Below are 26,178 nucleotides of genomic sequence, written 5' to 3' on the forward strand. Positions count from 1 at the left end.
ATGAGAGAAATTACCATGAGACTAACCTTATAAAGGAAGTTGTGGGTCGTCATCAAGACTCGAAACGGCGAAAGGAAGTCGCGGATCGCCGTCACGGGGGTGAGACTCTGCATCGACATGGAGGGTATCACAAATATGAAGCTTGGGATAGAAAGGAGGATGAGGGTTATGGAGAAGAATGGAGAAATTGGAGGCACGGACATGGAGATTGAGGGAGTCTGGAGGCAGGGAACGAGAGAGAGAAGAGGGGGAATGAAAAATAGAAAAGGTGAGGTGCGGCTGCTACCTAGTGGCTAGGGTTAAAAGGGTTTTGTTGATTTCTTATAAAAATTAAAAAATTTCTTCGAAATACTGAAGGCACGATGGTTCGACCCTATGTGCTCTAGCTTGAAAAGTTTCATTGTCACCAACTTGGCAACAAATTCTGTTTTGTTATGATTATATGACTAAACTATTTATAAATATTGAAAAAAATATATATATACATATCGATTCAGTTCGGTTTCCGAACCTCAAAAATCGAAACCGAACTGGCTAGATTCAGTTCGGTTCAGTTTGACAGTTTTGGTTCGGTTTTTTTCGACCTCGGTCCGGTTTGGTTTTCGGTTTTCAGTTTTTTTGAACCCACCCCTATGTGTGAATAACACTTTTCTTTTCAAATTTACAATGTCTAGGTAGAAGTTCAAAACAATACAAGTATGTTCCCCTATATTAGAAAGATGAATTTGATGTTATCTACAGAATGCAGTTTCTCTAGCATTTTCCGAATGACCAAAAAAAAAAAAAAAAAAAACTGGCTTATTATATTAACACCCCACAAATTGTTGAATAAACCCCACATTTGCTTTTTCAATGAAAAATTATCTTAATACACCCACTTACTTCCCCATAATACCCTCACACCTCACATTTTCAATATACACCTTATATTTTCTACATGCACCTCATATTTTTTATACACCCCACATTTCTCAAATCTTATAAAGCTTTTAATTTGGACAAAAAAATGCAGACTGGAATTTTGACAGAAGATGCCGCTTGAGATTTAAAGCATATGTGGGTTGTTTTCAATTCTACCATTAAAACCAATGTTGTCTGCTTTTAATATTTTGTGGTAATTTTAGGTGTTTAATTCTTCATGTAATCCTTGTGATCCCTATAAGATGAATACGAACATAGAAGCTTGAATAATGCAGTAAAAGCAAGATTAAATAATTATCGATGTCATCAAAATCACTAAAATAATAAAGAATATGAAGTCTTACCTCATGTGAAGCTTCCGAAACATCGATTTCGTGTTTCATTCGTCAAAAATAATTTTTCTCAATCAACATGTTTGTAGTTTCATTGGTTAGAGTTTTGTTCAATAATGGAGGATTGAAGGGATTTTAATAGTTGAAGAAGATAAATAATACGTTAAAAGTGATTTAGGGTGTATTTAGAATTTTTTTGTTTTTTAAACCTAATAGGTTCAAAATTTCCATTGTATGGTAAGGTAAATAAATTATTTAATATTAAATTTTAATGTGGAATGAATTCAACATTTTGTGGGATGCTAATATAAAAAGCAAAAAAAATCTCTCCTGCATTAAGATTTTAGTAAAATAGATGAGCTCATTTAACAAGAAGCCCCGCCCAGGCGAAACTGATCCATAATGGGTAGATCCAATCCAGCCGACATATTTTGGGGTCTTGCTCTGCTCAGCGCTCCGTCTCAGTCTACCGCTTGCATCTCTCTCTCTCAACACACCGTACACTGGCTGCGAAAAGAGAAGGCAAGAGCTTTAAGCAGGTAATGGTATCTTCCCCTATTTTCGAACTTTAGGGCTGTGAAATTAGAGCAGAGAATTTCATCAGGGTTTAGTATAGTGCGGGGTTTTTCAATTTCACCCTGAAATTCTTGATTTCCGCCATTGAAATGGAAACTAATACCTCTATATTTGTGCGTCCAAAAGCAAATACTGGGTTTCTTTTAATTTATGACAAATCATTCTTTCTGTGTTGGTTTGATGGAAATATTTTGCTCGCACCACCGCATGGATTGCCGTTAGATGAGTTTAAATGTCGACACTTGTGCGGTAGATAGATTACATCACACTCATTTAACGGCAATCAATGCGCTGGTGATGCTCGCCACCAATTTAGGGTGGTAAGGAAAAATACACTGTTTTTGTGATCCACATTTTGTTGTTTTGTATTCGTTTCTGTTTGAATTCATTGCAATTTATGTGTGATGTACTAATTTGATTTCAGACTGGGACTGTTAGAAGATACTCATCAATATTTTTGTGACTAAAAGAGATGGTATTCGGAGCCCTAAGGTCCATCGTTCGACCTCTATCAAGAACCCTAATATCCCGAACCTCAACTTCTTCCTTGACGTCCTTTGCTGCCAACTCTGCGTGTCCGAAACCTGAGCTTCGCTTCGTTTCTGGTGGCAGCCAAGCTCCGTGGTTTTTCCCCATTTCCAACTATTTTCACAGCTTGACAGATACTCGTTTCCCCAAACGGCGTCCGACCGACAAGCCACGTCGAAAAAGGGCCAGCATAAGACCTCCAGGTATGTTCATCCTCAATTCGTTCTTAAGTTTGTAGTTGAACTCTTATAATTTAAGAACTACCTCTTGGATTTGTTTGAACTGTTGGAAATGTTATGTTTGGTTACTGAGGAAAGAAAAAAATACTTTCTTAGCCGTCGAGTCTTGCCAATGCTTGTTGATTTACATGTAGGGTTTGGGGAAGTGGTTTAGTTGGAGATTTGACTCAAGTCTAAGTTATGTTGTTATTATTTGAATGCAGGACCATTTGCTGCAGTTCAGTGTGTTCCTGGTGCGCCAATAGTTCCTAATAGACCCAATGAGGGAAGTGTGAAGCGAAGGAATGAGAAGAAGCGCATGAGGCAACGTCGTGCATTTATATTGGTGTGTATTTCATTAACTTTTTCAGGAGTCTGATTATGTTTTAGGCTTCTTCTCTATTATTGTTTTAGAAATACTTGTGTGTTTTAACAAATAGAAAAGGAATCTCATTATTCATGAAGTGTGGTTCTGAACTTGTTTTGGAACATTAATAATTCAGACATTACTTTTATTGTATTTTCTCGTGGATAGTAGAATACTACAACAACCAAGCCTTATCTCATTAGATGAGGTCGGCTGTATGGATCCTTGAACGCCACTGTAGTTTAATGCTATATAATTAGTAACAAGTAACAACAGCCGTTTTGGTGATGCAGTATTCCCATGGACTGCTTTTCCGGCATATAAAACAATCTTATGTAGTTTGTCATTTCTATATGAACTTGAGAAACCATCACTACAACGGAGTCGTTTTGGCCTGGGACCATCCTTTAAGTTGGGATGGGATTTCAATTTGTACCGAGTTGCATGACATACAAGCTTATCGCTTGACCTTGAATGTTTGTTGAAACCCCTTTTGCAGATATGTTCCTCCTTTTAATATGGAATGCCTTTGAATTTGTGCAGGCAGAAAAAAAGAAAAGGAAAGCTCTGGTGCAGGAGGCTAAAAGGAAGAAAGTTATAAAGAGAGTTGAGAGAAAAATGGCCGCTGTTGCAAGGGAAAGAGCATGGACTCAAAGACTCGCCGAGCTGCAGAAACAGGAAGAAGAGAAGAAAAAGTCCATGGCTTAGTATCACTATTGTGGAATCACTTTGGGATTGCCATGCTGCTGAAAGTTTTCTGCACTACCATTGAATTCGACTTGGTTTCTTTAGGTTCGTTATTCCCCTTTAGTGGACCTCTATTCTGTTTAATCGTGGTTTGCTTACTCTCAATTTATACGGCAAGGGTCGTTTGGCAGATATTGTCCTTAGTGTTTTGTAGACAAGTAAACTGAGTTTTGATTAGCAATTTGCGAGGTTAAGTGGTAGAGAAGTAGCCCCAGCCACCATATAAGTAACAACTGGTGCTTGGTAGGTCATCTTGCCCGTCAGTCGTTACATGTCGAGAACTTGTTTTATATTTCACTTTTAATAAGTTTAACAGACGGAGTAGGTCTCCTTGCCCCTCGCGTTCATTAATTTCCCATTTCGGGTTCAGGGTTTATGGTTTAGGACAGTGTACTAGTACTAATTCTGCTCAAACAACATTAGAAACTGTAACCTTATCTCCACAATTCCATGGCCATATAAACGAAGCAAAGAAAGGATAGAAGAACAGCACAACTCTCACCATGACATCAAACCCGAACTTTGAGCTCTGGAACCATAAATCTACACTTGTCTGTGAACTTTAAATCGCACCAAAACATCAAACATATTGAAATCCATTAGGCATACAGAGTTCACATAAATTGAATCGAATGGCTTATTGTGAGGAAGAAAACAAAGGGAAACTCGGCGAGCAAATATTCAATCTTGATCCTGAACTTCAGTCCCCATCAGCAACAGCCACTTACTGATTCATCAGATTGAGGAGCTTTTTGCTTGAAGATGTTCTTTTTCACACCTGCTGATCCCTCAGCCACGAGACTCGGTGTTTCCAATATCTGCCCCATAACATGGTACCCATCACATCAGCACAAGAACAAACATCCAACTAAACCCATAATATTAACTGTTGGCCAAACAATCATATCGCTATGAACAAACATTTATGTTCATGCTAATATATATAAAAAAAATAGCAGACTTTAGAATGAAAAACATCTTGTAAGCAAAAACCAACAGATTTGACACTATCGAATCAAAGCGTTATGAAACGGAAGTAAATTTCTACACACCCTTTTCTCCCCTACACACCCATATTTATTTCTGACCACTGGATTGGATGAACCAGAGGAGAATTAAGGAACATTACCGAATAGGGGTGTGAAAATCATTGAATTACAGTAGCAACAACCATTTCCAATGTACCCATGTAATGCTAAGCATGCAGCTACGAGGCAATCCAACAATCATAAGTAGTGCATAGAGAAAAGACGGAAACCATAATTTTGCATACCTTTAAGACAAGCTCCTCAAAGCACTGCTCTACATTTACTCGAGTTTTTGCACTGCACTCAAGAAAAAGGCATCCATATTCCCTAGCAAATTCCATCCCCTCTTTTTTACTTACAGTCCTTTCGCTTTCCTGGAAATAAGATAACTTCAACATGGATTCTGGTGGACAGATGCAAGAAGAAAACTCGTCTTTCCGATAGGCTAATGACAAGCTACATAGCATACATTTATAGTAATTTCGTTGTTTAGTCGTTATACTCGCATGTTGATTAAGAATTTAAAAGATGAAGGTAATCCTAATTTCTTCATACCCTTCTATTTAATCTAATTTTCCTTCTTTTGAGCTCTCTATTTTGTTCCATCAACGCTTTTATGAGTCTAGTAAGCGTAAGAGACAAGGAGATTAGCGTTTATACACTCGATCAACACCAACTTGGCCTGAGACCCGAGACCCTTAGTTAGATACTGAAAGGTATAACTAACAGTCTAACACCACAAGTCTGAGAGGACATACCTTATCGACTTTGTTTCCAACAAGCATCTTGATGCAATCTTGACTAGTGGAATACAGATCAATCTCTTTCGCCCATATATCAGACAAATTCGTAAATGTTTCTCTTCGTGTCACATCATACACTGCACCAGACAATACGTAAACGACTAAAAAATCGCATTGATTCCATAACAACAGCAACAATAATAAAAACAAAAGAAAAAACCATGCATACCCATGATTATCCCTTGAGCTCCTCTGTAATATGAACTGGTAAGAGTTCTAAATCTTTCCTGTCCAGCTGCATTATGCACAACAATTCATCTTTATTTCAGTGGATTCATTTAAACTTGCAAACGTAATCAAACCGAATCGACATAGTTCATACTACATACACAACCAAATTAATACAAAATCATTATCTACCTGAACAATGCAATCAAGCAATTCAAAAATCTTAAACTGAAGAACATCACAAACTTGCACAACAAATTTGGAAATTAATCCCCATAAAAAAGTATAAATTATGATATAAAAACAACTAATTACCTGTGTCCCAAATTGCAAGCTTCAATTTCTTACCCCCAAGAGCGACATGCTTTATCTTAAAATCAACACCTGCAAAATATTAAAATTACAAATTAAAAAATGGAACCTTTGTGCGCTTTTTTTTTCTTCCCAAAATTAATTAGTAAAAAATAAATATAAAAAAGATAGGGAAATGATAAGATTACCGATAGTAGGAGAGAGATCCTCGAAGGTGTCGGAAGTGAAACTCAAGAGGAGCGTGCTCTTCCCAACCCCCGAGTCCCCAATCAGCAGCAGCTTGAACAAGTAATCGAACTCCGACTCACCAGACGACGTCGTTGCAGATTCCATCGAAAGCAGACCCTAAAAAACCCCTAAAATCCTCAGATTGTCAACGGAAAGTAGAGGGAGGAGTTTTGCTTTGCTGTTTGCAGAGAATCGAAGAGAATGGAAGGGGACTTTCTGAAGACTTCTTAACGAAGTTATTGCGGGGATCGCGTGCCCACACTGGCAGCCGTTGGATCACCGCATGGCGTGAAATTGTCGTCACGTGGTTGCTTTCAGCTTGGGAAACGTGTGCGATGAAATGAGTAATGCGAAATTAAATTCGTAAATTAAATTTGTTCAATTAAAAGGATAAAGTAATGAAAAATATTTGAAAATTTTAAGATTTAACGGTAAGGATAAAATAAATGATAAAATAAATAGTAACATGATTGATTTTTTAATAGAAAAATATGATTTTTCATTAAATTGAACCGTACCGAAAGTATTTCGCTAAAATTCCCTAAATTAAATAACATAAAAAATGATGATTGAATTATTATTTAAATATTAAATAAATGTGTTCATTTTTATTAGTGACACATCATTTTACGTACAAATTTAATATTCATAGTATTATTTATCGTAAATATAAACGTTTATAAAGCCTTGTGTTACTCTGTTGGGCCATGAAAGAAATGGAGGGAAGCTTACTCTCGATCCTTTTGCTTCATGGATTTTTTTTTAACAGATGATAAGATGATTGACATAAATTACGGACAAATGATTGGAATACAGAATTTCAAGTGTAAAAATAACAAGTTATATGACATAACAGGGATTTTAGACGAGAGATTTAAAACTTGTACTCAAACTGGACTGGAGTGCCATAAGTACTACGTGTAACTTATATCTTAACCTCGTTAATTCTCAGCCGCAGCCCCCCACCTGCGACCTCCCTCTCCTCTCTCTCCTCTCTCCCCATCTGCACCGCCGTCTCCCACTCCTCACATTTCCAAATCCAAACAAAAATAGCAGCAATATGTTGGCATCAAACCTGCCAAAGAGCCCCTTCTTCCCCACCCACTATGTCCCCATCTCCCGCTCCTTTCACATCACCTGCAGCGTCTCGCAGCTGCAAACGGCCGCGGCGGAAACAGTTAACAGCCGAGTCTCTGAACGGAACGAGATTCGCCTCGGCCTGCCCAGCAAAGGCCGTATGGCCGCCGACACTCTTGATCTCCTCAAGGACTGCCAGCTGTCCGTCAAGCACGTCAATCCTCGCCAATACGTCGCCCAAATCCCACAGGTTCTCTAATTTCACGAAACATCCTTCAAATTTACCTTCTTTTTTATGTTTGTGGGAAAAATTAATTTCATTTTTCATGGATTTTACTGTGTGCAGCTATCGAACTTGGAGGTGTGGTTTCAGCGGCCCAAGGACATTGTGCGGAAGTTGTTGTCTGGAGACTTGGACCTTGGCATTGCGGGTTTTGATACTGTCAGTGAATACGGAGAGGTATGTATCACAATCTGTTCAGTCAATTTTATTATTGTTAGGGATTTTCGATTGTTTACGTAATTGGGTTTTCCTTTGTTTTCATTCTTGTTGAATTTCGTTACAAGTTTTTATAACTTGATATGAATATGGATAGATAATATGTCACGAAATCAGAGTAATTTGTGTCTGTTTTGAAATTGCCTGCAGTCATTGCATCTCTTGAAGAAATCTTTGCTCTTTCCGATGTTTGTTATCTAAAATGACTATGAAGAAGTACACTTATCTTTAAAACCTGTATCATCCGGATTTGGGGCCAAAATATAAAGGAGGAAGCTAATCATTTAAAAGTTAGTAGGGTATCCCCGTTTTAAACCCTTCAGGGAAGACCCCGGAAGTTGTTGATAAACCAGAAAAATATGTCAGAGCCAGAAACAGGTGGACTTATGCACGCACTTGTGCATACTAAGAGCTTGTTTGGATGTGCTTTTAAAATGACTAAAAGCACTTTTGGTGAAAATATTTTTAGTACCAATCCTTGGTAAAAATGCAAGTAAATCCTGAAAAAGCACTTAAATACTATCTGGAGGAAGTACATAACTGGTGCTTCTTGTATAAAGCACTTCAAGTGCTTTTGGAACTCAAAAAGATTTTTTTTTTAAAAGCGTTTTCAGTCATTTTAAAAGCACATCCAAACAAGCCCTAATACCTCATTAAATTTGTTAGTTGGTCATCTTCTAGTATCTCTGGCCTTTTAGTGTTTGAATTGTGACCTGGTCAACTGGAAAAGGATGTCTTTTTGTTGGGCGGACCCTTTCATTTCGTGGATTGCGACAGGAAAATTGCTTGCAGTAATGTTGTCCATACTTAAGAAAATTTCAGTATTTATTATCCAAAATGAATCTGATGCATTGATATTTGACGTTTATCACTGATATTACTTGTCCAAAGAGAACGGAAATCTGATCATCTAAAGTTGTCTTTTAGGGGAATGAAGATCTTATCATTATTCATGATGCTCTTGATTATGGGGACTGCCGTTTATCCCTTGCAGTGAGTTACTTTCTCAACTTGGAATCTCCATTTATTCCACTTGTATTATCTTGAATACCTTCAATTATCCTTTTTTTTTTTCAGATTCCAAAATACGGGATTTTTGAAAATATAAATTCACTGAAGGAGCTAGCACAAATGCCTCAATGGACTAAAGAGAAACCTCTCCGAGTTGCTACTGGCTTCACCTATGTATGCATTGCGTTTAGGATTTGTGGTGTTGTATTATTCTTCACTTTCTACATTGGGAACAAGTTTCTTTTGCTGACTCTTTGGAAATAAGGGTTTTGTTTGCATTTAATTTCACTTTCATCTTCTATTGCAGCTCGGTCCTAAATTTATGAAAGATAATGGATTGAACCATGTGAGTTTTTCAACTGCTGATGGAGCACTCGAGGCAGCTCCTGCGGTAAGAATATGCTTTGTTAGAGTAAAATTTGGTGGGATGTTTTGAGTTTACGAGGAGCATTGTCCTATAACGTGGTTGAGTTTTTCCAAGTGTAGTATAAAGCATGACGCATATTTGCCAGCATACACACACACACACACACACTCTTAATTAAGTGTTTCATGTCCTTTTGATGAAAAGCATAGGCTATCTATTTATTATCTACTTACCAATATCTCAACATAAGTTGTCGCTTTGAACAGTAGACTTGTCCAGACTTCTATTGGATTCTCATTGCTGCAGTTAAGAATATTAAGATTATGATATTGCTTGGAGACTGAATCCATGCTTAAGTTTTAGATGACAATACATTCCGTGACTTTGTAGATAGGTAGTTACTTCAAAGGGTATTGCCAACATTTTGTACTGATATGACTGATATGGACAGTGGAGAAAATGCTTGCGAAGAATAACGAAAATAGGGATTTAGGGTTTATGGAGGAACTCTTGACCAACTTTACTTTTTTTTCCTTAATAATTTTCTTCCCTTTATTCCAAAACATCTACACCTTTGTATAGGTGTCATATTAGTACAATCAAATGCCATTTAACTACAAAATAGGATAATACTGACCCACTACTCTACTAATTAGGCCATATTTTAACAACTAGAAAATAAAGTTTATTTAGAAAAAAAACACACGTAACGTGTACAATGTAACTTAATGTAGAATTGTTGGCCTTGAAATCTGAAACTGTGGAGAAGATAATTAAATACTGCGTGTCTCTTTTAAATTTAGATGGGGATAGCTGATGCAATTTTGGACCTCGTGAGTAGTGGAACGACACTGAAAGAAAACAACCTCAAAGAAATTGACGGGGGAGTTGTGTTACAAAGCCAGGTAGGCTTCTTGGTTTGTGGCTCATCTTACCGAGCATGTGATCTCCTAGGTTTAAGCTTGCATCTAGAAGGAGCTGGTTTGAAACCCTGCTCTTTCGATATCTTGTCGTATGGTTGTAATTAGAATTTCTTTAGGCAGTTCTTGTTGCAAGCAAGAGGTCATTGATCCAAAGGAAAAGCGCCCTTGACACGACACATGAGATTCTTGAAAGATTAGAGGCACATCTAAGGGCAGAGGGTCAGTTCACGGTGCGTATTTTAAAAGTCCATTTTTGCCCCTTCAGTTTTTTGTTTTCTTACATATTTATGGGCTTATGGCAGGTAGTTGCAAATATGAGAGGAAACAGTGCAGAGGAAGTGGCTGAGCGAGTCTTGAGCCAGGCATCATTATCTGGTTTGCAGGTGAGGTTTGAAATGAAGCATCACCGTATCTAACCATGACCCATAAGTTGCAGTATACCATAATAAGTGGTCTTTTATCACTATTAGTATGTAAACGGATCCTTATTTTTCCGTCTGATGAGTCTGTAAATAATGTACATGGTTACACATGCAGGGACCCACCGTAAGTCCAGTCTTTTGCAAACGTGGTGGGCAAATTGCAGTCGATTACTATGCCATAGTCATATGTGTGCCAAAAAAGGCACTCTACAAGTCCGTTCAACAACTGAGAGCGGTGAGCCATGATATTTATTATAAAAGTATTGGTCAATGTTACTTGAAATTTTAAATCTAATTCCATGTTTGACCGAAGAATTTTTCTTTCCTTGGATACCGGGGTTTAATCTCTTTGCTCTAATTTGTGCAGATTGGAGGCAGCGGAGTTCTAGTTTCCCCATTGACCTACATTTTCGATGAAGAGACTCCAAGATGGCGTGAACTTCTCTCAACGCTTGGCCTCTGATGTGCAAACACGTATTGATACCTGCAGATGGGCTATATGTCGGATAAAAATGCACTTAAGAGGAGGGTTTAAAGTTTTAAACAATGAAATTCATTGTACTCTATTATGTTTGAATCGACAACCCGGCTTGTAATCAGAGTGGTGGCGTAAAGACATTTGTATGCATTTTTCTTTCAGAAATGTCCAACCATAATGAACAGGCTCAAGAATTTGTTATGTGTAGCCTTGCTGAGCCATCTCGAACTGGTAAGCCGATCTTCAATCTGCAGCTACTAATGGGGATGAACTCTAACCTTTCTGGACGTTACATGTGCCCAATACGGTGTTCAAACAATTCGATTGCCCTTTGTAGCCGTCGATAGTGTTGTCAGGGCGGAGGCTGGCTGTATTGGAAGCTGAGGAGAGTTTCTGTATACTCGGTGGCATTTCCTGCTCCCCTATCTTGTTATGTATACATACAAAGCATGATCAAACTTTGAAAGCAGATATTAATTTCCTACAGTGAAATGGTTTGCCAGCTGAAGTGATTAGAAATTCAGTTTCTGTTTCATATGGTATATAGAGAATTCGAAGTGAATACTCATTAATTGCTTTACCCTTGGTTCGGACAAGAAATTTTGAGGACCAAATGTTTTCGTTCGCGAATGCAACATCGTCGCATGGTGTTATCAACACGAATTATAAATGTGGTAATGATAAGTTTGTGAATAGAACACGATATTAAGAAATATACAATGAATATGTATTTACACAATCCTTGTGTTGTGGTTAATTGTACTTGTGCACACAATATGGCATGTCTGCTTCTAGAGCGAGAAATTGAACCCCAACAGAAGCTGCCTTACGACCGTCTGATCTTGATTCTCGGCGCCTCTGATCACGATCATGATCACAGCCATAGCAGCCTTGGTATGATGATGAATGAGTAACATCGATAGTTCAAGTTCAGAGGAGCCTTAACTCGTTGATTATGGAGTCCGAGATGGGTCCCACATCTATATCTTCTAAATTCTTCTTTTCTTGGGAGAACAACTTACATGACACGAGTATACTGTTACTTCCCATGACAATAAAATATAGACTTACACATATCTACCCGGCAAGGCCTCTTCACTTCGAGTCTCAAAATTTGAGACTCCAATTTTATTTATTGTGAATTATTAAAATTAAAATTTTCTCTGTTAATTTTATTTATGGGTACTAAACAGGGGGGAAGAACCCCAAACAAACAACTAAACGAAGTCGTTGGTACCAAATAGAGACCCTGAAAACAACATGAATTAATCTAGATCAAACACAACCAGGAGGATCATCAAATTAGCAAATTCCTACGCTCAAAGTATAACTCCAGTTAGCGAGACAATCTGTAAATGGGTAGGATCATCATCAAACTTCGTCAGAACCGTAAGCTCGAGTTATCCGAATGCGTTTTACAGATGTCTCAACAAACTAGTCCTGAGGTCGAACCAAGATGATTCGCACTGCTCAGTCAACATCTTGGCTGCCCGCTTCTTGGACTGAACGTCAGCTGCCTGAGGATTCATGGAAGCCAAATTCTGCTTTGCTGTCAAAGTCTTTTTAAGGAAGGCAGCAAGAACTTCATCCATCTCAGATCGCTTCTCAAGGCAATTGTCTCATGTTGTACTAAGCTGGCGTATATTCACATCATCCTCATCAACCAGCTTGGCAAATTTTAGTCTTCTCAAACAAGGCACCAAGAACTCTATCCATTTCATCTCGTTTCTCGAGCGCAGAGTCTAGGATGGCTCTATATTCACGACAGCCACATGACAGCGCTCTTACAGGGAAGGAAGTTTAACAACTGGTCGTTTCGATATCTCTCTGCGCTTGAAGAAAGGCAGCAGCACTGTTTCGAAGGATATCCCTAAACGTCGTCAGCCTAGTCTTCAAATGATCGGATGGGAACACACCGGCTGACAAAAGAACCTTTGAAGAAAGAAGAAAAACTTCTTGTGCTTCAGGGTTAGTTAAAGCATGAAAACCAGGTCTAAGGATTCCTCAGTTAGTCTGCTTCACAAAATTCAGTCATAGAAGTTTGTTGAACATCAGAAGGACGAGTGCCACACCCCAAAAGTAGTTTGTTAAAATCGGCCAATAAAGAACTCGACTCGTCCAACAACTGCAGTAGGGATAAAACAATGTTGCTAGTCGAGTAGCAAAGATAAGAAACACTATAACTAACCTTGTGCGATTCCTCTGTAGAAAACAAGCCTGAATCGAATTGGTTTGTTGGCAAGATCAGAGTTGTACTCGAAGGATGAATGGTCGGAGCTAAAGATATTGAAGAGGTCAAGCTGAGAAGTAATACACATTAAGTACCAATGCATTTATTTCTTGCAGTGGCTGACGAGCTACGCTAAAAATTTGTCAATATATTATTACCTCAATATTGAGGTTACGGTCAGCATGATCAACTTTCTTCCTCTTGGGAGGCAGTGCGAGGACATTACGGACCGGAGAGGACTTAGTAGTAAGTGCTGCACAGAAATTTGCATTTCCATGTTAGTGTGTTTAGAGCGTAAAAAATGCTCTACCGAACAAGAATCCGATGCTAAAAAGTAAAAACATAAAAAACAATACCCGTCTTTTAAATCTAAATATCCTTCTGCATTTCTCAAACGGACACTCCAAGCAACCTCTTTTCGTTATGTTTCAGAAATCATGTGTATTATGTATCTACCTAAAGAAAGAAATATCAAAATGAATTCCTGCCTCAATGCATAAACTGATGACACGAACACTGCTTTGAATAAGGACACTAAGGGTTGGTTTGGTATTGCTGTGCTTTGAAAAAAAAACTACTTCTGCTGTGCTATGAGAATAAGCTTATTTTTTATGCTTCATATTTTCAGCTTTTTTTATACCTACCTTTTATAAAAGCACCTCAGTATCAAACCAGTACTAAGTGTTCGGCCTAGTTTGTGCCTCGAACAACTCCCCTTGTGTGTTTGGTGAATTGAGTGATTAGCTTCAAAGATGCCTTTCTAGAGCCTTTGGTTTAGGCTTTTGGGCTTTCTATCAAAACTATGGAATGTTGAGCGTGCCACTGCTGGCTAAGACCAGCAGACTGTAGGCCATTCGAGCATGGCTGAGTTGGTTACTTGTGCCACAAGTAAAATGACTTTTTTTATTTTATCAAATGACTGTTTACGGAGGGGTTACGTCCATAAAAGGTACTTTTCTATGCCTTGAGACCAATGACTTTTGACTGGTGTTATTTACCAAGTATTAATTAGTTCAAGATTGATTGGAAATGCCTTCATTTCATTAGATCTGATTGAGAAAGCATGAAATAGAAACAAAGTGAAGCTTTTCAGACAATAAATGCATAGGTTTAGCCATGTTAAATGCAGTAAATGGACTTTAAAGTGAGTACGAAGTAGAAAAAGAGTAATACTTAATGCATTACAAAATAATAAATGAGTTCGGGCATGTTCTAAACCTTGTTGGTTTAGAGTCTTGCCTATTGGGCACCTCTTCTGGCTAGTTACAAAGATCGGACTACTTTCTAGGAGGGGAGAGGGTCTCAGTTGTGGTTGGGACTTAAATCGATATTGCAAGGAGGCTGCAACAGAGCTATAACTAAGTGAATGATTGAGGATGCACAAGATGAATGTAGGGAGAATAACAGAGAGTTTAAGAGTTTTAGCGGAGTTTTGATTTGAGTGTCCTTGTCTTCGTGTTTTGTTGTAGTATTAAGGCTCCCTTGCTTGATGTGACAGGCAAGTGGAAGTTTCACACTTGACCCTAGGGATGCAACTTGGATTGGGCCAACCTGAACTCGCCTATGTCCAACCCGGATAAGCGGGTTCTTTTTTAGTTATAACCCGCCTGAACCCAACCCAATTTCAACCTGTTCATTGATTGGGTTGAGTTGGGTTGATCATTTGCCCGTCCATCCCCAACCCAACCCAATTAACCAAACCCAATCTAACTAGATTGTAACCCATATCAATTAATGCTCATACTACACCCAAGTGGGCCAAGTCCAAAAACCAACGCCCTTACCCCTTATAATTACTTAAGCTTTTAGGGAATAAGAGGCTTTGATTAGTTAGCCCATATTTGTAGTCTCTAAAACCTAAAGCTTTATAGTAGATTGTCCAACTCCAAAACCTAAATTCTTTGTGTCTCGAAGCAATTGCTCATCAACTTTGATTGATTTATGAAATTAAAGTTAGGAACTCTTGAAAACTAAGTTGTTACAGGATTGAACTCGAAAAAGTTGGGCAACCCGAACCCAACCAAAGTAAACCCAAACCCAATTAAACCTGAGCCCAAATGAACACAAATGAAACCTAACCCGAACCCGAGTCTGAATTGTACAAGTTGGGTTAGGATTGGATTGACCTTATAACCAACCCAACTTGCCTGAGTTGCACCCTTGATCCATGTGAAATTACGAGGTTTTACCCCTAAAAGATACTTTTCCTTCTCTGCGACTCTCCCTATAATCACCCCTATAACTGTAGGTTAGCCCCCCACTTTGCCACGTCAGCTTGATATTTAACTTTTGGACTGGGCACCTGTTCTCAGCCTTGACCACCTAGCGCCTTCCTGGATCTTCGCATGGGCCTTGGCCTTCCTTTCTGCATGCCTTTGGGCCGCCCTTTAGGCCGAATGCTTATTTTGGGTCCCAACACATAGTCTTTTATGATTTGAAGATTTCCATGAGAGAAATATAAATAACAAGGACATACTTTCGAGATTAATCGGGGAATAACAATAGAGCCTATAAGATACTAGCTCTCTTCGGCACACAACCATCCCGACCTATTCAGTTCATACAAAGCTCCTTACCATTTGAATCTACACCAGTGACAGGATTACCATTTACTGGCAACCCTGTTATATACTGGACATCTTCTAAACTGAAAACAAGTTTATGACCATTGAAAGCAAAAACATCTCTTCTACATCGTAGGATTCTACAAGTGCAGATAATAGGTTTAAATCATGGTTCACTGGAAAAATAGTGAGCTTGTAACGCATCAAAACCGGTGTCTTTAATTCTCTCTTGAACTCTTCTATCAAGCTTTCATTCTTTCAAATTATTCACGAGAACGACCAGGCTGATTAGGCTAAACTGCAGAAAAACAAAGTAGTGGAAAAGGCACCTAATTAACAGCAGAAATGGTGCAAGCAAGCAGGGTGCTTTTTCAAAATAGTAGGTTTCAAGTGTTTTTCTCTAAAAGTATATTCTGATCAAGGGCTTGTATCTGAAAAATCCCCCTTTTCAACAATCCATACATTTGCATGTGAAAGAGAAACAAAGCAGAAGAATAAAAGCAAAAAACACAAAATCCGGAGATGCATGCATCCATACTTTTGCAAACCCCAATCACATTCAAGAAATTACAAATTAAAACCAAGCATGAGAGGATATACAAAACAGAATTTGTGAAAGGATTGGATTGGAAAGCCAGAGCCAAAGGAAAAGAAGAAAAACTTGTGCCAAACCTTCTATTTTCTCAAAACTAAATCAAAACCCAAAAGCTTTTCTGCTTGTCTTGGCTGCGAATTGAACTCATGAGAATGCAGAGAAAAACACGTTCTACTTGGGAACTGAGAAAGCGCGCTCGATTGACGGAACACTGTTCTATTTATGTCATGGGTACAGCTAATCACAGGGAGACTAAATGTTTAGACAAAATTTTATAAACTAAATGATACGAAAATTGATGATTTGGTTATTAATTAAATATTGATTCACTTGCTTAATTTTTATTGGTGACATATAATTTAGTTTACAAAATTAATTTACCTAACATTACTTATATGTTATAAGAAGTGAGCTATATATTTCAACATGATTTTTTTTAATATTTAACTAAGTTACATTTTTTTAGTGAATGATTTTAGGCACACCACATATTATAGACACCGTTGCTCTTGAGGTGGTTGAGAAAGTAAAAGGCGGAGGACTATGCACAATTGGCTAAAGAGCTTGAGAATGCTTTCCCTCTTGAGATTATGGACAATGGGCACTTGAGAAATTCGGCAACGATGTCGCCATTGCTTTCTCAGTCACTTACTACTACTTATGTGGTGGTATTTCTCTTCATTTGGAAGTGAGAGGTTTTAAGTTCGAATTTCGTGGATGGCGAATTCGATATCAAATTAGACTGCCTATTATGTGCTTAGTCGAACTTTCCCTCTCCTTAGTGTAAAAATATCGATGTACTAAAAAAAATCATCTCATTAGTAAAGGTAAAATTCACAATACAAAGGGTAATGATACGGAGACTAAATTTGTAAATTAAATTTTGTAAACTAAATGAAATGGAAGTTGATGATTGGATTATTACGTAAATGTGGATTAACGAGACTTATTGGTGACATATCATTTAGTTTCCAAATTTAATTTATAAATTTAGTTCTCCTTAACATTACCTAGGTTTAGCACACATGATGGTAACAAAAATTTACTCACAATTAATTCCATATGGGCTTGGGACCAACGAGTGAAAACAACTAGACAGCACAACCAAGCATAACCCTGCAAGGCCATTGGTAACAGGAGAATGGGGAATTGAGGAAGAAAATAAAAACCCAAGCTGCATCATGCATGCTCATACTACTCCATGCATGACAAAATAACTAAGAATCAGAGGAAAAAACTTACAATGTGAATGATATGGTTCTGTCAATTTCTTTGCTAGCCAAATTATGTATCTTTCTGTTTCTCTTGTAATTTAATATTCAGGTTTTGATATGAAGGTTGGGAATTCTAGTTACCTTATAGAAGTCACTGGAGTTTATACAGGCAAAAAACTTAAGTAATCATAGGGGTTTTTGAACTTGGAATGCATAAATGAAAGTAGAAAGCAATCGTGGACCTACATTTACTTGAATGATATACGCATTATGATCCCAACTCTAGTCATTGGAGAAGATGCATTGACACTTCAAAATTTGCTACATTTACTTGAATGACTGTTGACCCTAAAAACTATCAAGCGTACGTGGTGCGCATGTTGAGTAATTAATAAGCTAACTACGTCATTCAGTTGTATGCGGGGTGTGCCAACTCGTCGGCCGAGCTTAGCCGAGGAGTAAAATGTGTTGATCTTGCGTTGAGCGCGCAACTGACTTCGTGATCTCGTGACTGTGGCTGAGGAAGGAACACGTCTCGGCTTTCAGGTTCTAGAGCTTGAAGACAAAACTACTAGTTCTGCGAAGTTCACAAATCGTCAGCGCCAGATTTAGTCATGGTGATTATATTCGTGAGAGTATAAGCACGCCGAATTGACACCAAAGTATAGGGACACAAATACTTAAAACAAATGTATGTCTTGATTGTGAAAGTGGTTCGGCCGTCAGAATGCTGAACTCTAAAACCTACTTGCGAATAACCAATCATAAATGACTCGGCGTTCAATGTGCTGAGTATAGTAACTTGTAACACCTCGTTTCGCAGAGAAGGCTAACGAGATGACCTTTGTCGATAAGGAGTCGAAAATCCTCCTCGATCGAGATTTGGATAGATAACTAGTCGGCCTTGTCGCAGTGCTGTTTATCCAAACTGAAGGTGCTTCACGGTCGGCTAATTCTACGGCAACAGTGTTGTTTATCCAAACTGAAGATGTTCACCGGTTACCTTCACAGTGCTGTTTATCCAAACTAAAAATGTGTTGGCGAAAAAGGAAAATAAAAAAAATCTCAAGATGTTTGAGAGGTTTTGCGTAGAGTGAGGGTTTGTGTAGGGCAGTTTGTGTGTTGAATTTGAGGGGCTTGTTTCGATGTTTTCCCTCCCTATTTATAGCAGCCAAATTGTATTGAATCCCAATCACTCCAGGATTAGAACTCCTCTCCTTGATCTAGCTTTATCTCGACTAATCCTACTCCTATTAGGACTTTGAACGTAACTTATTATCAGGCCATATTCAGTTCCAGCATCCTAATCCTATCGAAACTCATTCTCATAATATGACTCATCCACATTCCCAATTCCTGATGGGATATGGCCAATTTTGATTGCGTGGCCCATAAACTAGAAAACCCCCAATGATACCCATACATGGTCTCTAGGCCGAGAAGGACTCTGAACTCGGCCCAACCAACACTGGGCCGAGATCATTCTAAACTCGGCTCAAAACCATATTTTTGGGCTCAAACATTGCCCCCTCGCTTCTGAGGTCGCCAACCTAAACTCCTTAGTTCAAGCCTCGACCTTGAAGAAGTGAAATCGAACCTCGGGAACTACCACCATGCGCACTTATGAGACGTAATCTCACGATCTTGATTTCTAAATCTTCCTGCCACATGTCAACCTCCTGGTTACCCTAGCAGCTTTTAATCATGATCCTTGAAAACATGCGACCGTCGAAACGTCTCTCTCGTATTAAATCCGCCGTAACACGCTATCGTGCGTCCTCAAACCGTGGAAACCTCGATCCTCTCGCCTCAATTTTCTAAACACACACAATGATTAGTACTTCTCCCCCTTGATTCTACCCTTGATTTTGAAAATCAACCGTTTAGCCTTCCGTTCCCAAATGCCTGTAAATACCTGGATCCCTTCCATTCGTACCTTACGCTCTCTACCTTTGAAATTTCCTCACCATTCTGTTCCTAAAGCTTTCGAAAACCAGGGAATCTGAAACTTCCATCTTAGAAATTTTAACCTTTCATCAATGGCCTCCTTTGTCTCAGAACTTTCCCCCGAGTGCACCAAGTGCAAGGATTTCATCGATTAGCACGCCATCAAGACTCTGCATTTCGAGGGTGAGTCAAACACTACTCACCAAGTTTTGGGCCCACTTTTCAAGGATACGGTGCCGTCATCCATCACCAACCTGTTTAAAAAACATTGTTTGGCAGGTTTGCCGTAGGGATTCGATTGGTCGAAGTGGTGTCAGACAAAACCCCAAGGATCCTGGCCCTCGTCAAATGCGAACTGGGTGGCATGGGTTGTTCGAATGTAAAATTTCTTCGGTAAAGAGTGGAAAATTCTTGGTATATATGACACTATCAAGCTCTCGACCATGGAGATTTCAATGGATAAAGAGCTTCTTATGGCAGCTCTTAGCCTCTGGTGCTTGGCCACCAACACCATGGTTCTTCCATTCGGCCCTATGTCCCTACCATCCTCGACGTCTTGGTTATCATCGGGACTATCAGGTCGTTGAGACGTGAACCAGGAAGGTCAAGAGCCTTCAAAAGACGACGTTCAAAAATTGCACAAGAATTTTCTGAATTACAACACCCTTAGCCTCTATTTTGCTGGTCGAGGAGAGGCGGGTCTATGGAAGGGTGAACAAGAGGCCTTTCTATTTTACTGGTACAACAAGTTCATTTGTTGTACCAAGTCGAATAAATTCTTGGTCAAGAATATGCCGGTGGTGGAAGCCCTGGCTAGTGGTCACTCTCTGGCTCTCAGTCCCTCCATCCTCGCCAACGTCATACGTTGCTTGGCAGAGACGACCATCAACAAGATTGACCCGCACTAGAATGGACCTCTCTGGGTGTTTCAACTTTGGCTGTAGGTTTATTTCTCCACATTTCAGCCAGAAGTCTCCGACTTTCAGTCTACCGTAGCGCTCGACCTTCAATTAGTCTCCCGACTAGTGCCACCTCATCGAGCTGAAGAGGTCTTTAAACACCTCTTCGGCTTGGATGTCCTTTTTGATGATAAATTTTTGATATGTCGTCGTCGAGAATACCCTCGCTCCCTCAGACTTCCTACGTCAACTTGGAGTGAAAGCAAGGATGCCGCTCTTCGTCAAAACTGGGGGTCGTTCATGTTAACTAGCGACCTTCCCCTTGGTTGTGATGCTCGCCGAATAAGTTGGGAAGTTTATCACCCCCACTTTGCCGCCCGACAGCTCGGCTACCTATAAGGTTGCCCAGTGCCTTTACTTTCTTCTCACTGTCTTCTAGACCGAGGGCGCGTCTCTGGTTCCTCAGAAAGGGAGTGTAGAGACATCGATAAAGAATTTTAGGAACGATGTAAGAAGTTTCGTCTTTGACCAAATTTTCCTGAATCTCTTGGCACCGATATCTTCGGCGACTGGTGGGAAGAATATACTCACAACTTTTTTGGCATTTCGGTCAAGGAAATAGTTAACAAAATTTTTTGTGACAGGCCTAAGAAACCATCCGCCCCTCAATCTAAAGAGGTGCCCCAAGGTATACCCCTGTTTCTACCTTTATTCTTCAGATTTCTGAGTGATTTCACTAACGAAACTTTGCTTTTTTAGGCGGTCAGGTACTGAAACAAGTGGACATTGTTGTCCCGACAGTGGTCAAGAGAAAATTGGCCCCTTCCTCCAAGAAGACCAAAACCACCGCATAAAACCCGTCGAGCAAATGACCTCACCTGGACACTGAGACGACAGGTGAAACCCCCGTCCCCCAAAATGCGTCAAGAAATTGGCACAGAAGGGAGCATGGGAGATTCATGTTATCTCTAGCCACACCATTGGGACAACTACTCCGAATGCCTCTCATCCTGCTCCCATTGTTCAGGCTTCGGTGGATAATCGACCTTCTTCGGCCAATTCGGCAACCCAAGCTCAACCGATACCTGAAGTTCCCGAGGTTATGGTTGAGCTGGTAGCCGTGCCGTCGGTCGACTTACCTGCAGCTCTAGGGTCGATAGGAGTACCCGTACTAGGGGAGACAACCCTTTTGATTAAGAAAGATCTCCCTAAGAATCCAAAGCATTCGGCGGTCATCTTAGAAGAGGTATGATTAAGTCGTCAAATCCCTGTTACTCATTAAGTAAAAAATATTAACACTTCTTGTTTTAGGATGATGAGAGTGATGAAACTCCGTTGGTGAGTCGCTCTCGACCAACCTAAGCTCCTTCCGTTGATCCTCCCCCTGTGGTTGAGGCGGTCGATCAGGTTAATCCTCTTAAAGTGACATCAGAAACTCCAATTCAACCGCAGGACCAAGTCCTCGGCATCCCTTATTAAGAAGTGACCTCGACTTTTGTAAGGCTCGATTACTTTTTGTTGTCAAATTTTTATAACATGTCTGAACCGAGAAAATATTAAATATGTTAGGTGCCCAGTTATTCATTTCACCAAAAATTTTATGCGTCGAAAGGTGTTATCTATATTTCCTGGTCACCTCAATGGCCATCGAACATAGATAACCTTTATCGGCCGCGTGAATTAAGAAGCAGTCTGAAACATTGGGCTCGACCATTAAGTTCTTTAGGTTCGAGCAATGAACCTGAAGATATGGCTGAAGTCTCATCTCGGTAGGTTTAAAACAAAAACCTTCTTGCTATATTCTTTTGTGATTTTCCTTGCGCCTAAACTGTTTTCGTGTGCAGCCTTCATGGGAAGTCGAGTTTGATGCTCTTCTATCAAGCCCTTCGGGAGCGGCTGGTCTTTCGACAGCTACAAACGAACCCGCCGAATCAACTGTTCTTGTTTGGTTGCAAGAAATTTTGTGTCTCTCAACCTCACAAGTCCTCGAGCGCAAAGACCTTGACTCGGTGGGTGCATGTCTAAACGACCTTGGAGCTGATGGTCAATTGAGTGCCGAATCTATCACTCAGGCGTCGTCCGCCTTGGAATAGACCCTAGAGTATTTCAGTATTTTTGAGAATGCTCTTCGGGCTGACGATGACTTGAAAGCTGCGACAGCCGTCCGAGACGCTCTTCGTCTGAAAGTCAAAGTTTTAAAGGCAAAAAAGAGACATTGGCCTACCTTGACCGTGAAATGGCCAAACTGGCAAAATGGAGATCGACCATTGCTTCTAAGCTTGCAAGCGGTAAATCTTGCTTAACCAAATACACGGCGAGTGTAAAGAGAGTCGAGCAGCTGAAGATGGACAAGAGGAATCGGCAACCTGAGGTCATAATGGGTGAGGTGAGGTGGTTGGAGCTAAAGGCCATTCTTGGAACTCTTCTTCCTTCATCACCCTAGAATTATTTGATTGTAACTGACTTGTTAATGAAATGAACTTGATGAAATGAAATGAGCTTTTATTCTCGCATCTTCCATGTGACTAGATAGTATTTCTTTAAAAATTTCCATTGATTGGCAACTTGTGAATAATACCTGTTCGATCCCTAAGATGATATGCCCCATTGCCAAGGATTTTGTGAATAATGAATGGCCTTTCCCAATTCGGCGACCACTTGCCGAACCTAGGGTATTTAATTCCTACTGGTAGTACCATTTGCCAAACCAATTCTCTTTCGTCGAACGTTTTTTTTCTAACTCGTTGATTATATGCACGTTCAGCGATCTTCTTTTGAGCTACTAATAAATTATAAGCATCAAACCAAGCGTCTTCCAAATCTTCTAGCTCTTGTCTCATGGCTTGACTGTACTCGGCACTGAATAAACTACTTTGTTCAATTATTTGTAACGAGTTTACACTTAGCTTGACGGGCAACATTGCATCGTGTCCATAAGTCAACAAGTACGGAGTCATCCCGGTGGCTGTCTGTGGAGAGGTTCGATAAGCCCATAATGCTTCGTTTATCCTTAAATGCCACATGCCTGGCCTTTCTTTCACCATTTTTTCAAGAATACCAATAAGAACCTTATTGCTTGCTTCGGCCTGTCCATTCGCCTGTGGGTAGTATGGCGTATATTGCTCGAGTTGAATATTTAGATTTACCGTATAGTCCTTAAATCTGTCGGATGTAAAAACCGTACCGTTATCTGTTATGATTGTTTCTGGCACGCCGAATCTAGTCACAATGTTTTCTTCAAAAAAGCTACAAACTTCCTTAGACATTAGTTTGGCATATGACTTGGCTTCGACCCATTTAGTGAAGTAGTCTATTGCAACCAGTATCCACGCATGTTTGGTTGCACCAGAAGATGGTGTGATTTTTCTGATTACATCCATGGACCATCCTCGGAACGACCATGGTTTGGTGACCGAATGTAATGATTCGGCCGGTACTTACTGTATATTCCCATGGATTTGACACTATACACAACCTTTTGCGTACTCAATACAATTTATTAGAATACTCAGCTAGAAATAGCCATGCCGTCGAAGTAGCCAACGTATTTTTCGTCCATATTGGTGGGCTCCACAAATTCCTTCGTGTACTTCTGCCATTGCTTGAGTAGCTTTTTGCGGGCCGAGGCACAGCAATAGTAACCCATCCTCACCTTTTTGATACAGCTCATTCTGATATAATACGTAGTTTGTGGCCTGAACCCTTGTCCGTCGGTCGTGTTTTTCATTGGGGTTATCAATATATCGCATAATCGTCATTCTCCAATTGTCTGGTAATGCTTCGACGGCACAAACCTCGATAATGTCCTTATGTTCTAATAACGATGACAAAAACATGACTCGTGTACAGATCACGCAATCTTGTTGAAAAACTTGTTGATTAATCAAAGCCGAATGTACTTGTCGTAACACAGGTATTTCTAGGCCTAATTTTCCCCTTATAAGTTGGGCTCTGGAGGCTATTTGAGCTAAAATATCGGCGTCAGTATTATGAACATGTGAAATGTGTTTGAAAGTTATTCCGTCGAAGGATTTAGCCAAATATCTGGCAACCATGTGGTAAGGCGCCATAGTACAGCTCATGCAACGAAAAGTCCCGTTGAGTTGATTAATGACAAGTTCGGAGTCACCAAGCACAAGGACACGAGTTTCCCGTAAATTATGCAGCACGTCGAGGCCGATAACAAGAGCTTCATATTCGGCCTGATTATTTGTACAATCGAAATCGAGCTTGAGCGAGAAATACCAACGATTATAAGTGGGGGATTGCATAACGATCCGAACACTAGCCGAGACGGAGGTACTGGACCTATCAAAGTACATCATCTAGTAATTATCACGTGTGTGTATCAGGTTGATGTCGACGTTATTGCCCCTGAATTCGTACGGGGAAGGGTGGTAGGCCTGAAAATCGATTAGAGCTTGACCCTTACAGCTTTCTGATGAACATATTACAAGCTGAATTCAAAAAGGGCCAACGTCCATTTGTCGATTCTGCCCTTTACGATCGGTCGAGTGAGCATGTAACGGATGATATCGGTTTGAATGATGACCTGAGTGACTGAAGGGAGCATGTAATGTCTGAGTTTTGACGCGGCAAAAAATAAGGCAAGGCAGAGCTTCTTAACAGCTGAGTAATTAATCTCTAGTGGGTTAAGGTTCCGGCTAAGGTAAAAAATGGCCTGCTTTTGCTCGGCGTCATTATCCTGGGCGAGAAGGCAACCGATGGATTTTTCGATCGTCGAAATATATAGCATAAAAGGGTGACTTCGTCGTGGTGGGACGATGACATGTGGAGTCGTTAAAGAAACTTTGATCTGCGTGAATGCATCTTGGTGCTCGGTACGCCATTCGAAGGTGTCGAAGTCCTTGAGTTTCAAAAGAGTGGAAAAAGCTTTCATTTTCCCAACCGAGTTAGCAATGAATCGTCGGAGAAAGTTGATCTGGCCGAGCAACGACTGTAATTATTTCTTAGTCGTCGGGGGTGGAGCATTAATGATTGTGCGAGCTTTGTTGTTGTTTACCTCAATCCCACGGTGATGGACGAGAAAGCCTAAAAAATTTCCAACTGATACGCTGAAAGCACATTTGGCGAGATTCATCTTAAGATTATGCTGGCGCATGCGCAAGAATGCCTGATGTAAGTCATCCAAATGCGTTTGCCGTCGTGCCGATTTGATGACCATATCGTCAATATAGACTTCGATGATAGTACCAATTAAATCATGGAAAATAGTGTTCATAGCTCGTTGGTATGTAGCCCTGATGTTCTTGAGGCCAAAGGGCATGACGACCCATTCGTATATGCCGAGTGCCCCGGGACACCGAAAGGCAGTTTTGTGGACATCTGTCTTGGCAATGAAAATCTGGTTATAACCAGTATGCCCATCCATGAAAGATAGAATCTCATGATGTGTTGCGGCGTCAATTAACAAATTGGAGATTGGCATCGGGTACTCGTCTTTGGGCGTTGCCAGGTTTAGATTACGAAAATCGATGCAGATGTGTAGGGCGCCATTTTTCTTCAATACCAGGACGATATTGGCCAGCCACTCGATGTATCGAGCGGTCCGAATAAACCCAGCTTTTAAAAGTTGAACTAGTTTGTCCTTTATGCGGAACTGTACTGCAGTTGAGAACTGGTGAGGGGGTTGGCGGAAAGGCTTACAACTAGCTTTGATGCGTAATTCATGTTCAACTAGGGTCTGATCAAGACCCCGCATCT

General features: G+C 40.0%; 4 protein-coding genes across 4 annotated transcripts; 2 read left to right on the forward strand and 2 right to left on the reverse strand.

The window, feature by feature from the left end:
- Positions 1 to 1,627: 1,627 nt before the first annotated feature.
- Positions 1,628 to 4,036, forward strand: LOC126622102 (uncharacterized). Its single transcript, XM_050290758.1, has 4 exons — positions 1,628 to 1,792; positions 2,254 to 2,560; positions 2,800 to 2,921; positions 3,486 to 4,036. Exons 2-4 carry the CDS (start codon positions 2,302 to 2,304, stop codon positions 3,648 to 3,650), a joined length of 546 nt encoding a protein of 181 aa, XP_050146715.1. The 5' UTR covers positions 1,628 to 1,792; positions 2,254 to 2,301; the 3' UTR covers positions 3,651 to 4,036.
- A 157-nt stretch (positions 4,037 to 4,193) lies between these two features.
- LOC126622101 (ras-related protein RABC1-like) lies at positions 4,194 to 6,452 on the reverse strand. The gene is made up of 6 exons (XM_050290757.1): positions 6,189 to 6,452; positions 6,004 to 6,072; positions 5,690 to 5,755; positions 5,476 to 5,597; positions 4,963 to 5,091; positions 4,194 to 4,507 (listed from the first exon to the last, which is right to left on the reverse strand). The coding sequence occupies exons 1-6, from the start codon at positions 6,331 to 6,333 to the stop codon at positions 4,400 to 4,402; spliced, it is 639 nt and encodes a 212-aa protein (XP_050146714.1). The 5' UTR covers positions 6,334 to 6,452; the 3' UTR covers positions 4,194 to 4,399.
- Positions 6,453 to 7,088: 636 nt separating this feature from the next.
- On the forward strand, positions 7,089 to 11,528 carry LOC126622100 (ATP phosphoribosyltransferase 2, chloroplastic-like). Its single transcript, XM_050290755.1, has 10 exons — positions 7,089 to 7,555; positions 7,652 to 7,765; positions 8,732 to 8,797; positions 8,882 to 8,989; positions 9,123 to 9,206; positions 9,986 to 10,087; positions 10,222 to 10,335; positions 10,408 to 10,488; positions 10,643 to 10,762; positions 10,895 to 11,528. The coding sequence occupies exons 1-10, from the start codon at positions 7,289 to 7,291 to the stop codon at positions 10,988 to 10,990; spliced, it is 1,152 nt and encodes a 383-aa protein (XP_050146712.1). The 5' UTR covers positions 7,089 to 7,288; the 3' UTR covers positions 10,991 to 11,528.
- An 11,032-nt stretch (positions 11,529 to 22,560) lies between these two features.
- On the reverse strand, positions 22,561 to 23,834 carry LOC126621621 (uncharacterized). Its single transcript, XM_050290157.1, has 2 exons — positions 23,033 to 23,834; positions 22,561 to 22,634 (listed from the first exon to the last, which is right to left on the reverse strand). The coding sequence occupies exons 1-2, from the start codon at positions 23,832 to 23,834 to the stop codon at positions 22,561 to 22,563; spliced, it is 876 nt and encodes a 291-aa protein (XP_050146114.1).
- Between the last annotated feature and the right edge of the window lie 2,344 nt (positions 23,835 to 26,178).

This window comes from Malus sylvestris, chromosome 5, assembly GCF_916048215.2.
Source record: "Malus sylvestris chromosome 5, drMalSylv7.2, whole genome shotgun sequence".
In the NCBI taxonomy this organism is placed as follows: domain Eukaryota; kingdom Viridiplantae; phylum Streptophyta; class Magnoliopsida; order Rosales; family Rosaceae; genus Malus; species Malus sylvestris.